Consider the following 14,733-nt stretch of genomic DNA (forward strand, 5'->3'; position numbering starts at 1 on the left):
TTTTTTAGTCATCATTTAGCCAATATTGTGTGAAGTCTTTCTGCAGATAATGTTTTGCCACGGCTATCACAGCAATGAATATAAAAAAATAAAAGGTGGTGCTCCTCAAAATCTGATCTGACACCAAAGGACTTGCATCAGATTTTCCACAACGGTCCAAAGAACATGATTTTATGCACGGTTCTTGAATGTCTCATCTCAATAGCTCAGTAACTCTACAGTAGTTGAGGACAGTTTACAAATGGAGTCCACTAACTGGCTTCAAGCACAACACAGAAGATCCACGGAGCCCCTTTAATCTATAACTTAACCGGCAGTATAATCAATAATGAAAATAGTTGTTAGTCGCAGCCTTAGTGTGCATTGGTATTTGGATATGCGAGTGTGTGTTGGTATACTGGGTGTGTCGGAGTGTGTGTTATACGGCGCGTGGGGCCTGCTGAGTGTGTCTTGCTTGGGCCCTCAGGATCCCTGAGGGTAGAGCTGGGTCTTATCTCCTCGGGACACAAGTGTCATCTCTCTTTCTTCAGACAGCTGCAGCCTCAGGGCAGCGAGATGGAAGCGGAGATTGGACATGGGGATTAATGTCGGAGCTGCCGTTTCAAGATAAAAATGTATACTTTTTTTAGAAACTGAATGGAAACTTTATGGAGTTTTTTTAAAAGCGGTTTCAGGGATGGGATTTGCCACTCATAAGCTGACGGAATAGCCTGCGAGTAAGAAATATTTTGAACGAGGTGATTCGTGCAGACTCTCTCGCACAATCTCTGCCTCGCACAATGGCGCATGAATGCAAAAAAAAAAAAAAAAAGGCAGACACACAAACAATGACTTTCCCCCCGCTGACCGCCGGGTGTGGATTGTGTGCGTTCGTATTGTGCTGTTAGGCTAGGTTTTTGGGATGTGGGGCGGTGTGTGCATTGGATGGAGGGGCATCCGCTGTGTGGTAGAGCAGAAAGGGAAGGGAGCAGGACAGGGCAGTTGTGCAGAGCAAGTGCTACAAGGGCTGAAATAACAGTGGAGGAAGAGAGCCTGTTTCCCTTAGACCAGGGAGTTTCCAGTCTTACATGGAAGTCACTGCTGGAAGGAGATCACCACTTGTCTGATATGGTAAAATGCTGCTTTTTAAGATATTTTAGCGCATGATTTCATCCCTTAATATAGTTTCGAGTTAGATTAAACATGACTTATATTTATAGATGCTTATAAAATGCAACAAAATGTGATTTCCTTTGGTACTTGACAACCTTGGGATGAGACCCAACGACCAGCAATCATTTCACGAAGTTGCGTTTGGCTGCTTAAACCTGGCTTGACAGAACCAGCTCGCTGTGGCGGGGCTCAAAGTTGGCTTTTTGCAGCCTCGTAAAATTCAGAGGAGGAGGCTGATGTCTGCCGGTGATAACCGCGACTAACTCATGTATGCGTGAGTGGATGAAATCAATTGGACGGTGTCGCTCAGCCGGTGGAAAATGTCACAAGTGGCGGAAGAGATATTCATCTTACCTCCCCTCTGCACTGGGTCAACAGGCACGCCATTGTGTCTGTTGTGATTATGCACTTCATTTGCAATCTGACAGATCTGCTTGATTGTATTTTACTTGCCAATGAGACGGTTACAGTTCTTGTTATTGTGTTTGCCCGTAAATGGCACGGTCTGTAGATTAGAAGCTCCCAGATAGCCGGTCTTGAGCGCCTGCGTGCGGCTTCACCTTTACTGTCAGCTTTGACTGTGGATGCTATAAAGTCATCTCCCCTTAACACACCAATTAACAGGCGAGCCCATCTCTGAAAGGTCATCTGGGGATTTGGATGAGGGGATTAGAGTAGGAATGCATCAGAGGGAGGGAGGGAGAGAGGGATGTGGCGGCAATGAATGGGAATGGATGACTAGGGGATTTTGATATAATGTCATTAAGGCTAGGGGAGACAAAGGATGATGGTCGGACCACAGACAGCATGCGGACTGGGCGCTGACTGGTTGATTGACAGGGGCTTTATGATTCAAAGTTGAGCAGAACTGCAGTGGCACAGGGTTTTTCGACTCACACAGGTGTTTTTTAATGAACTCCTGTAGGTCTGCGCCTGCTTTTTGAACTTTTAATGTTGTGGAAAAACCTTTTAGACTGAAAGGGAGGACGGTAGCGATGCAGCGTGTTGCTCAAGGACACAAGTAAAAAGCATCTAACTTAAATTTGACGCCACATTCTGCCAGCCAGACTCAGTGTTCAAAGTGGAATCATATAGGCGCGGGCAATCTGACAATTTCAGATTGTGAGCAATCTTGAAAGCATCCACAATCCACTTTTCAGGCGAATCCTTGAGACTGTGGTATTTAACATCCTTTTACTTCTGCTTAAAGGAGACACATTATGCTCATCTTCAGGTCTGTAATTTTATTTTGGGTTACTACTAGAATAGTTTTGAATCCTCAGATCAGTTTTCTCATCAGGTCCAGTGCAGCAGCACCATATCCCCCCTCTGTCTGCGACCCAGTCTCCTCTGATTGGTCAGCTCACACACGCCTGGGCCAGCACTGCTCACCGTGTCTCCGGTTGGCTCCGTCTCATTTTCAGCTTCCACTTAACTTCACTTCTACATGAACTGAAGGATGTAACAAATTGAAAAAGCATGATGGGGTTAGTAGTATTAGGTCCTCGTTATTGGCTGATAATCAAATTCCAGGTATCATAATCGTGTCTGAAAGGAAAAAATTGTATCACGCATCCGTAGATTTAATAGATGGTGATGATGTTTTGCGCCCGCTCCTGGAATAACATATCAGAATTAGACAGGTTGAGTAAGGGGTTAACAGGCTGCAGAGCCACCGTCCTCTTGTTTATGTGTTTGCCATGCAGATCAGGCCAGGTAATTACAGTTAGCTCTGTATCCGCTCCCCAGAGCAAGGGCCAAATTAGCATCTTAAGTGGAAAGCTGTGCTCACAACACAGGGGTTTGTGTTTAAAGCCACATGAGCCTCCGCCTCCACTCGCGTGTTTATATTGTTTCACATCTGCAGTGTTGAATGAGGAACTGAAAATTCGTGTGTGTGTGTGTGTGTGTGTGTGTGTGTGTGTGTGTGTCTGCCTGATCTGTTTGTGTATAAAAGAGATGATGCAGTCGCGTCCCGGTTGTAGATGGTGTAGAAAGTCTCTGCATAAAAGTTTTGTCTTTGACTTCTTGGCCTGACCTGTGAAACGCCTGCGTTATCTGCCGTCACAGTGAGGCGAACAAGATCAAAATGACTGCAGGTAGAGATACAGAATGCCCCCCCCCCCCTCGCCTTTTTGAAGGTGAAAGCCAGAGTGTGTTATGAGAACGCTATTATAACCCCGACTATGCTGATTATATAAGAGAGTAGGCACCAATCAGTGGGCCTTGTGTAGGCTGACAGCAGGTGTGGCGAATGGCCGCTTTTTTCGAGGCCGTGTCTGTACTTAAATCTCCATGAGTGACACAGCGGGCTCCTGGTGGGAGCTGCCATTATTCTTAACAATCGTGATTTACTTTAATCGCCCCATCTCAGCTCTGCGTGTCAGACTGTCCGTCAGGAAGGCAAGACGGGGGCCACATGATATAACATAATCGGTCCTGCTCGGTGAAATCATGCGACATTTGCGCCTCCAGTTCGAAGCTGCTCTAAATTTAGCGGTGGAGAGCAGATATACAATACAGTGCGTGCTCTCGAGGTGCAGATAAGCTGAGAGGTAAATGTACATGACTGTGTAACACATGTGAGAGCACTCGCCTATGTAGTTTTACATGTATTTTGGCAACGCGGACACACACACTAACACAGAGCCGAGCTCCCTTTCGCGATGACAGCATGCTGTGTGTCGGACCACTGTTGCATAAACATTTTCAGGATGTCCTGGGTTCGGGTCAGATTTTCTGGAACAATGGCCTGACTCACTCATGCACGCACTCTGTCTCTCTTTATATCCCCTGTTCTCCCTCTGTTAAACACACAACACACAGCAGACAGCACGCATTTGAACAACTTCATGTCTTTCACGCGGTCACGTGCCAGCGCGGTCGCTCGCCTCAAAGTCGCGTGTCCACATCTATAGTACATTAGACATCTATTTAACATAAAGCTGCTGCGAGCGATTGTCAAGGCAGCAAGAAAGCTCAAGATTGCACAGTGTGGTGACTTTAGTGAGCAATAGTGCGTTACGGCCCGAGGAAAAGGGTTTTGCTTCAACAGCTCCACACGAGCATTCGATTGAGGCAACTTACACTGAGTTATTTCTAGACCTGCTCCAACATACTCGAATCACGGTGAATATTTGACACCGGCATTGGCGAGAGCACTTCACAGACAACCCACCCTCTTTGTAGTACAGACATTTTTCGTTTTTTTTTTTTAAGATCTGTTTTCAAGACACGTTCCTTCACAACCACGCTCTTTTCACGACTTTATAGCTCATCATATTCCCGTGTATAACATAATGCCGGCGTCTCGGTTTCACATCCATCACAGCTGTCAGGAGCAAATGTGGCGAACAGTGGGAGTCGCTGCTGAAAAGGCAGAATCACGGGGCTGTATGCTTTTGACTGGAGCGGGGAAATTGCTGGTGTGGAATGCACGATAGGTGTGAGCGGGTTGGAGCAGGTTTTTTTTTTTCCTCTGCGGTGCTAATCAGAGGTTGGCCTGCGGTTTCCACATCTGGACCCCGAAGCAGGAAGTGGTTAGCCCGAGACAGGAAGTGGCTTTTGATGCGAGGCGGTGTCATGCGTAGCCGCTTGCCAGAATGATGATCTCCGCATGCGTGCATGAGAAAATTGGAGGCGAGAGAAGACGAGTTCATCCGAGCTAAATTGTTGACCTTTGGAGGGACACCTCATTTGTCAGATGTGGACTGGTGTGGAGTGGTTTTAACTTAATTACCCCCTTTCCACGGGGAGGCAGAAGGTCTCATTTGCAATTTTCTTCACGTTTATATGTGACTGCTTCTGCTTTAACTATCTTTTTACTCCTGTGCACTTCTTTTCCAGCTGTCACGTCGTGTCTATGGTAACATTTCCATGAGATCTGGCATAAAGTTGAAAGCAAGACTGTATGACCTTTAAAAAGAAGAAATGACCCAATCTTCTTGTTAAATTAAAAAAATGTTGTGCTTTATCAGCAGCTTTATCACACTTTGGGATTAGCCACTATAGTCTTATTTGCAGTAATTTGTGGCAGCTAATGTTGTGCATAACTTTTGTACAGGTTGAGTTAACTAGTTTAATGACTTGTGCTGAAGTTACGCAAGATTTTAGCATATTTTAGCCTTTACCTGGTTTTAGATTCACAATAATTGGGTTTGCAGGCCCTTCAGCTTGTGAGATTTCAGTGGTTAAATTTCTGTCTCTGTCCAGTGAAAATGAAGTTGCCAGGAGAAGGTTAGCGTAGCTTAGAAAAAAGACTAGACAGCAAGCCTGGCTCTGTTGGTGACGCTTTACACCAAAATGAGAGTGTCCAAAGTAGCAGTGTGTCCTCTCTGTATGAATTAATGAACTGGTCAACTGTAAGAAAAACATAACATTACTTTACAATTAAAGAATAACAAATAGGGGCAGATTAGCAGAGTGACGGCTGACTGCTGCCAACTAGCTGTCGTTATCTAGTATGTTTCGCAAAGTATTGCTTCCAGCCTGTTGTGATTAAAAACTGACTAAACTTTAATCATAAAGTTTCTCAAACATAAGTTTTGTATAGATGTCAGTCACATACTGCAGCTCAGCCTCAACTGATGAGGAACAAAAACCCATTAAAGTTATAAAACACAGTTAAGTTTGAGTGCAGGTTCTTCCTCCTCCTCCTCCTCCTCCTCCTCCTCCTCTTTGGAATTTTAGAAAATACTGTGTTACACTGCCAGGCCACTCTGACATGATTACTACCTACATGTGATGGAGGAAGCCAATATGATTCAACATTCCTAAGGGTGACACAGTAGCACATGAGAAGACAGAAGAGTGGCGTGGGAGGGCCGCTTCAGACCCTCTGCCACTGAATACGCTCATAAATCATTCAGTGTCTGGATTAAATTCCCCGACACATGTCTGGTTTCGGGTGACACGTCAACTCCGCGCGACCCCTCTGTGTTTAAAAGGTGACCATCAACGTGTATTAACAGCCATGGGGCACATTTTCAGTCATGCATTTTTAATCCGCGGGTGTTGCAACCTAAGCGTGTTTTAATGGAATTACGGGAGATGAGTGATGGCTCAGCATCTTTTTTTTTTTTTTTTGCCTGCCGCGTTACTTGGGATCGCTGTGAAGGTGCATCACACAAATGTTGGCACACTTTGACTCAGCGAATATCACGCGAGGATGAGTGGAAATGCTTCAGGGAGGCTGCATAATTTCGATGATGGCAATTAACGTGATTACGGAAATTATTAAGTGGTGGGGGGGTTTCCGGGATTTTCTGTGTCAGTACCCGTCGAACTGGTGATGGTGAGTATCTCTCTGCTGTTAGGTTGTGCTGAAGACAGCTTTCACCTCTACGCTTTCCCTTTTAGCCTCTTTTCACTCCTCTCTCCTCCGCTTTGGAGATTGATTTGTTTCCATGGCACCTCTGTTTTGTTTTTTCATGACCATTTCTTTTTCCATCTCAACCTCCCACTGGCATTTCTTAGCCATTTGCTTTGTGTTTTCTCTCCTTCTCTCCTCTTTTTCTCCCATCAGTCTTTACAGGGCATGCTCTCCTCCCTCCACTCTGAGCTTGACATTCAGAGGTACTTGATGAAAATCCAATTGCCCCACACAGTTAGTCAGCCTTTTTATTTTATCTTATCTGCATCATGCCATTGTGTGCGTAAGTGTGTGTGTGTGTGTGTGTGTGTGTGTGCGTGTGTGCGTGTGTGTGTGCGCGCGCGTGCGTGGCCATGTTTGCATCCTCACTAACATCTGCTGTGCTCCCCCAGTGTCACTTAGCAGCTGCCAGGTTCAACCAGTTCTGGCCATGAAAGCTCCCACAAATGTCAACTGCACTTAATATAAAACGCTTAAATTCTTTATTTGTCTGCACGTGTGTGTGTGTGAGAGAGCAGCAGCGCGTGCATGCAGGTGTGTTGGAGATAACCCGGTCGACCTGGCGTCATGTCTCCACGGCACCGCTCGTCTGCCAGCGAAGAAGAGCTTTTTCATAAAGAGCCCAGTGTTCACTGACCCCTCAGTTTTAGTCCCACCTTGTCCCAGTGGAACGGATCCCTTTACAGCACCGCACAATAGCTGAATGGGCTCTGTAGTCGAGTCACACATCGTGTTATTGTGGCTGTGGTATGAGGGATGCCACGTCATGCGGATCAGATTACGGAGTAGCCAACTGATCTTAAAGTTCTGATGACACGGGTCTCGATCCTCAATCAGTGGCTAAAGGGAATTTTTCAGGGGATCCGTTTCATCTCTTCAGTGTGTCATCACTGCAGGGTTTGAACTATTTGAAAACTCTTAGTATCATTATTAAATCAGACTTTGGCTCATGCAGGTGCATATTTAATTTAAACAGTTGAGACTCCTGTAGTGCGATTGGAGGCTCCCTCCCAATTGGTAGCATTTAAGAGACGTGATGCGCTTGCAGGACAGTACCGAGCAGCGTCGGATGTGCCAGCATGTATCAGTGATGTGCAGTTTTAACACTTCCATGCGCCGCTGCATGACGGCAGTTCTTTGGTTTGTTTATCTGTCGCGCTGGCGTGGAGCTCAAAGTAAGCATCAAAGCAGATTTTTTCTAGCTTGCCAGAGCATGAGATGAAATGTTATTTTCTAACTCCACCAGCTGCATCATATATTAAAGGAGGCCTGTTATCTCGGTTCTAAAAGCTCCTCTATCCACAGAAAAAAAGCTCCTGAAGTGTTTAAAACACCTCGTCAGTAGCCCCGCCTTTCATTTTGTGACTTCTTGACATCACTATGTCATACATTTTGCATAATGTTGATATTCACAGTTGAATTGAGGCTAACTAAAAGGTTGAAAACATAACAGAGCCGGCTGGCTCGGGCGTGTGTGAGCTGACCAATCAGAGCAGACAGCTTTCTCGGGAGGGGGTTCTTAAAGAGACAGGAGCTAAAACAGAGCGTCTAGAAACCTACTCTGACCCACAGTAATGAACCTGAAAATGAGCATGGGATGGTTTTTTTAAAGAGTGTGCTTGATATTCACTGGAAGAGATTGTTGGCTCACACTCATGCATGCACACAGTGAGTCCATGGTCTCCCCCTTAACGTGTTTTCATGTGCTTCCCCCTTTAGAGCAGAAGCCCAAAGCACGGCCCTAGTCCGCAACCCGGCGTCGGCGACCAGGTCGACCACCTGTCCCTGGCCTCCCTGGAGTCACTGGACACCATGTCTGACGTGGACACGCCCACAGGATTCACCCGCGGCACCCGGGTCCGTGCTAGCCTGCCGGTGGTGCGATCCACCAACCAGACGAAGGACCGCTCACTAGGTATGATGTGTTGAGTCTGTTGAAGAGAAAATCTTTATTGGATTAGACTTTTTCCTTGTTGTTGACCTAAAACTATGTTTCAGTTTGTTTCTCAAGATCACCAGACTGGCAGGGAAATTCTTGTACCTGCTCTGTTAAAAACTTGAGAATTATGGCTCCATCTTGAATCTTAAATTGACCTTTTGAGCAGACGGAGGTGAAAATAAATTGACACTAATCCTCTGTGATAACCTCATTTTGCAGCTTTTTTAGCATAATCTTGGACAAACTTCAGAACTCTCCAAACCAAACCGCGATCTCCCCCATTTTCACCTTGTCCAAATCTCCTCTTCTCGCTCCATCCGTCCTCTCCTCCTCTCCCTCCTCTCTCCACCTCAACTCACAGCTCCTTTTTGTAATTAAATGCATTGCCTCTGTAGTCAAAGATTAGCAAATCCATCCACAATATGCCATCGTGTTATTGACAGGATTAGAAGTGGGTCGTCTTATCAGAGTGCGTGGCGCTTCATTTGCATCCATGCGCAGGAAAACGCTGTAAGTTGTGCAGAATTAGGTTGCCGCATCAGGGTGACAGTGCTAGAAAGAGTTTCACAACTCCCCAAACAAAGTCTAGAGTCTGTAAGGTTTGTTTTTTTTGTTTTTTTTCAGGAGGATAGTCTTCAAAGGTAACTCAAAAACTCAGCAAAGCATCTGCTGCTTGGATAATAGCGAAGCGTCTGAGTGGCACGCCTTTTGACCAAAGTGAGAATGAATGAAACTACACGGTGCCGCCTGTTTTTTCCACACTGCCAGCGGTGCCTCTTGCTTTTTTTCTCGCAGAGCAGAAATGCAAAACAAGAAGGAAAACTCTTTTAGAAAATGTGCTTTACCAGGCATGCACACACACACACACACACACACACACACACACACAACCTCCATCTCTCTTTTGCAAAAACATCAGGACAAAGCGTTATGACAGTGGGGGGTGATGGTGTGATGAAAGGGGAGGAGAGAAAAGGGGGCACCTCTTAACTACAGTGTCCCTCCCACAGTCTTTAACACATACACACACACACTAACACGCACTCACACAAGCACACACACTTCGGTGGGTCCCAACGGACATTCGGGGCTTCTTTTCTGGGGCTTCGGCTCGTGCTGCAGGAGTCGTTCGCGTGGTCTTTTCCAGAGAATCAGCAGAAAACAGGAAATCCTTAAAACCCCTAATGTGAGTATCGGGTTTAATCTGATCGTCGGATCAAGCGTATTGTATTACAGGTCATTTATTCTGTGGCTGTGATGTAGTATTTATCTGCTTTCTTGTCGCAATTCAAACTTTGTGATGATACAAACGGCTTCAGAATGCAATTTCTTTCTCCCCATGGTTTGAAACTTTTGCGTCTCACCGGAGGAATGTGGAAAAAAAACTTTTTAAAGCGCAGACAGTGTGCAGCGCTGTGCCCATTTGGTCAGGAAACCCACTGGCCATTTGCTTCCAATCCTGAGTGAAACCAGGAATGTAACACGACTCTTTGTTTCGAGCCGAGCTCCTCAACTCCGCCGCAGCAAATAAATCTGACGCTGAAGAATTCAAAACTTCATAATGCACCCTCGGATCAATGGCGCTTTGTCATCAAACGCGTTCGCATTAAATGCTAACATCTGGATGAGAACTAGCCGCCTGTTAACATAACAGCTCTCGGGGGGAAGATGAACGTATTCTGCGAATGGGCACTTTGTTAAGTTACTGCAACCCAGAAAACCCAGACAGGGCAGAGAGAGCAGTGATAGACTCAGCAATTTTTGTTTCCTGGATTTGCCCTCTCTCTCTGTCTCGCTCTGTCTCGTGGAGCATGTAGGATCTTGTATAATATTTCACCAACATCTGGTAGCTTTTACTGGCTCTGCCCTTTTATGGGGTTACACCGACTCAAACCATGCCGTCTTCCCTTAAAAGCAACTATTTTCCGGGCACAAATGTACAAGCAACAAAGCAAGCCTCTAATGAAATGTGACGTTTTGGTAATTTGCTTGATAACAAGAGAAGCACAAGTCTGCTCTTTGTCTTGAAGTGATATTGTGGCTACAGGTCGCCCCTATAAAAATCAGTGCCAGGCTGTTTGGAAGCAATGAATCCGAGAATAGAAACAGAAGTGCGTATTCCTCTTCTCCCTGGCATTGTTTACACAAGTGCACTGTGGGCGGTTCCATAAGTTTTGCGGAGGGAGACATCTGTTTTTCTAAAGCACAGTGCACAAGCCACACCCAGGGTTCAGAGGTTCAGGCTTTGGTCTGTTTGATGCACAACTTGTTCTGGTACACCCAGAGCACCCCCCCCCCCCCTCAGCTTCTGCCCCAATTCACGTTCTAAATATCAGCTATCTGGTATAAAAGGGTACGATGAGCAGCAACATGAAGTGGAGCTGAGTGGCAGGTTTTGTGCAACACTGCTTGTCATACAGGAATGCTTTTTAAAACTATCAGGGTAAACACACACCACAGACAAGTTATCACTTCAAGGTCTCTGAGGTCCTTTTTGGCAACAATAGATGGGAAGTGTTCATTAGCCCAATTCAGAAGTTAAACGCTGATCTCCTAACCCACAAATGGACAGTAAAGCACATTTTACTATTCACATTTTCAGATACTAAAGAGGATGAACATAATTTGCATCTACCTCCCGCTACGGCGTGTTGGTATAAAACATCAGTAGGAAAGTGTAGGAATTAAAGGAGATGTTTTATGCTCATTTCAGGCTCGTAATTTTATTTTGGGTGGCTAGTAGGATACTTTCACATGCTAACACATCAGTTATCTCATACTGTCCAGTGCTGCAGCGTCTGTTTTTGCTCCTGTCTCTTCATCAATTTAGTTGTCAATTAATTTGAAACGTGTCTTTGCATTAACAAACGATGTTAGTTTAGACAATGTGTGGTGAACAGAACTTTATCATCATCTGAGAAAACATGCACATTATAATCCAGGAGAACATGTGCCTGTCTTAGGTAGGAAAGACTTGATTTGATGTTCTAATGAGTTCTAATCACGTTGCCCTCCTGCTCTCTGTCTGCAGGTGTGCTGTACCTGCAATACGGGGATGAGACCAAACAGATCCGTATGCCTAATGAGGTCACCAGCATCGACACTGTCAGGGCTCTGTTCGTTAGTGCCTTCCCGCAGCAGCTCACCATGAAGATGCTGGAGTCGCCCAGCGTCGCCGTCTACGTCAAGGACGACATGAGGAACATGTACTACGAGCTCAGCGACGTCAGGTAAAGATGCACGTTTGTGTGTGTGTGTGTGTGATGAACATGGATACAGCGATACAGCGTTCAACAGGGCATCCAAAGTTTAGTATTCGAAAGGTCTTTTCCTTTGTCCCTGCCTGAGCACTTCCTGTTTAAAACTTCCCCAGCACAGGAAATGTCACTGGCCAGGAAAACTTCTCACTTCCCTTTACCCTCATGCTGAAATTTAATAGAAAGAAAGTTGTTTGGTAGCGAATCCCAGTGGCAGAATGTCTATAATATATACCCAAACAAACTGCAGAGCATTCTTGAGAGACTCCCATGACTTTCCTGCCAGTTGTCCTCTCCGCTCTGGTAAAAGTTTGACACCAGACAGTTTGAGCATTGCGAGCTTTTTACACTTTTTGAGGTCCTTTTATGCTTTCAGAGTGTAGCTTCCAAAGTATTGTGTGCCAGGTTTTTGCGTTTCACTTACAAGCGCTCAGAAAACACACATACAAGCTCGCTCACTTTTTCCTTGTTCCCTGTACCTTTCTGGTTTGGTATTCACCAGCATGTCTTATCAATAATACAGCAGATTCAATCTGCAGAGACAGTATTCAGACACCTGTTCATGTTGGAATTTCAGATAAAAACATAACTCTTGAAGACACAAGCAACTTTGCCCCATTGTCTCAAGAGTTTACTGCTCGAGAGCAGTGTGTACTTTGTGACTAACACTTTATCAGGGCTGTAAAAGTCTCATGATGCCTTGAGGTTGGTGTCCAGGGTGCAGTCAAAGAGCGAGACCAGCCAAAGAACGAACGGATCCGCTCTCTGTTTATGTAGTCGAGCCACATTTCAGCCCAGCATTAGCATATGTTTTTATAGACCTTAGAGATTTCGAGGAAATGTCATACAACAGAGGACTGTCAGAGCCTCTGTCAGGGTATGTACCCTTGGCAGGGCTGCGGAGGAGATCCCAGCTGAGGCAGGATCGGCCGCTGTCAGATGGCGATATCTGGGCTGTCTACTTACCACAGGACACCTTTTCCTCCTACAGGAGCATCACGGATCACTCCTGCCTGAAGGTCTACCACAAAGATCCAGCACAAGCGTTCAGCCATGGGCCAAGACCTGCCAACGGGGATGCCAGGGTGAGTACACAACCAACACTGATGCAGGTAAAAATGAATGTCTCGATAAGACAACCAGACCTATTGTAGATAGAATCGTAAGCCCAGCCTCATATCCTGTTTGCTGCTGAGGGAAGGAATGTCCCCCTGCCTCTTCCTAATCTGTTTAGAGGGGGTCTCATATTGTTCTCCGGATTGGGCCTCTCCTGTACGCTCCAGTGCAGCCTGCTTTAGGGACAATTGAAAATCTCAGGACTATTTTCCTCCCCCAAAATCGGCCCTAATCTCTTCCTCTTGTTCTGATTCCAGCATGTTTGTTTCCCGCTGATGTAACGAAACTTAAGCCCCAGAGAGCCGTTTCCTCAAACGTTTCCTCCTCAAATCCACCCCTCTAATCCGCCTGACCCTTTATCTAACCCGCTGCTCCTCTCGGCCCCGCCGCAGATTTTTTTAGGTGTGCCGTCGCGATACTGCAAAAATTACATTAACCTTAGCCATAATCCCATTGCCGCGCACCGTATGTGTCAACGCAAGTGTGAAGTGAAATTGATAAAGTTTAAAGGAATGATGAGGCACACATGATGACGGTTTAAGGAGTCTCGGTTCAGATGGCAGGATGACTTTCGGGGTGCAACGGGAACTCTTTATATTCTCTGCTCCTGGTGGGAGGAGTTGCTCTGGCCGGCTCTCTGTGATGGGGTCCTTCAAGGGGAAGTGAACAAAAGATAATCTGAGGGGGGAAAGATGGCAAAAAAAAAGATACAACTCTGAAAGTGGAAGGGGGATTTAATAGTGCAGACAGTTTAAGGGAAGTAGAGGTGGCAAACTTGTGTGAGGCAGTTTATTTTTTTCTCAACCCAAAAAACTGCCCATATTAGAGCTCTGGCATTTGCTAACACAGCAGGATTTTAAAAAATACAACTGTTCTGCATGAACTGTAACACATTTAGCAAAGAGAACCATGGCAATTTTTTTTTTACAAAGGGCTTCTTGTGCAAACATTGTGAAATCTAAGTACGGAGTAGAGATGTCAAGAATAGTTCTGTTACTGTTTAACCGCGCTGCAGTCGACACAGATATGAAGACTGGACGTGGTTGTCGGGGCGTGGAGGCCAGTAAAAGAGATTAGTTAGGAGACATTTGTTGCTTTACTCCAAGAATTTGCGTTCCTGTGACAATATTATGGCAAGTTTTAACACTCCTGCTGAAAGCGGTGTCTTTACCCGTGTCAGCTGTAAAGCTCAGCCTGAAGATTTTATTTTTGTTTGCTTTGTTCGCCTTTTTAAAGAACGCTCAAGAGAGACAAAGAAAGTCTTTCTAGTTTTAGGTTGTTTTTTTTTTTGTCTTGGCAAACCTCTTTTAATAATGAAATAGAAAACCCTGCCACTCAAAGCAAAAGGCCAAACACTACAAACTAATGAGCCGTACACCTGTTCAAACACTTTCCCTTGGGGGGGGAGTGTACCTCACATCTGTTTGGGCTATTGAGTGTCCTCCTCCTCCTCCTCCTCCTCCTCCTCCTCCTCGCAGGAATGCCAGCCCCAGGATCAGATTAGAAGTATCATCTGCTGTTACCTCTGTTATTGATCGAAGCTTTCTGGTCAAATAGAGCTGTCTCTGGTTATGAAAACATCTCAGCCTGTCCGTCTGTAATTGATTCAAGGTAACAGATGTGCACAGTGACAGATAAGTAACTCATATGCAGCGGATTGTGCAAGTCTAGAGGTATTTTCCTGGATGTGAAGCGTCTCTTTTGTCATGTGTCATCGGATGAAGAGGCAGAAAAATGTTTTGAAATATTACTCTGTACTTGTTTGAGGGATTGTGCATGAAGCGGTGCTTTGTATTCATAGAATAGTCAATAGTGGCTGTCAGAAGTGAAGTTATGTACACACAGCTGAAGGAGATATTTTGCAAACAGAGGTTCATGTACTGTATTGGCGAACAATC

The 14,733-nt window shown here is 45.5% G+C and overlaps 1 protein-coding gene across 13 annotated transcripts in view; it reads left to right on the plus strand.

Annotated features, from left to right (window-relative positions):
• The window catches only part of si:ch211-285f17.1 (sickle tail protein), a 116,161-nt gene that overhangs the window by 80,487 nt on the left and 20,941 nt on the right, over positions 1–14,733 (plus strand). For 9 of the 13 annotated variants that reach the window (XM_037079678.1, XM_037079674.1, XM_037079672.1 and 6 more), the window contains exons 3-6: positions 6,677–6,757; positions 8,243–8,438; positions 11,494–11,692; positions 12,711–12,804. In XM_037079678.1, coding sequence (XP_036935573.1) covers positions 6,677–6,757; positions 8,243–8,438; positions 11,494–11,692; positions 12,711–12,804 — 570 coding nt within the window. Of the gene's footprint in view, positions 1–973; positions 1,111–6,676; positions 6,758–8,242; positions 8,439–11,493; positions 11,693–12,710; positions 12,805–14,733 lie in introns of those variants that run through there. The other 4 variants (XM_037079676.1, XM_037079685.1, XM_037079682.1 and 1 more) reach the window with 2 other exon arrangements.

The sequence above is a fragment of the Acanthopagrus latus genome, chromosome 19, assembly GCF_904848185.1.
Source record: "Acanthopagrus latus isolate v.2019 chromosome 19, fAcaLat1.1, whole genome shotgun sequence".
Lineage (NCBI taxonomy): Eukaryota > Metazoa > Chordata > Actinopteri > Spariformes > Sparidae > Acanthopagrus > Acanthopagrus latus.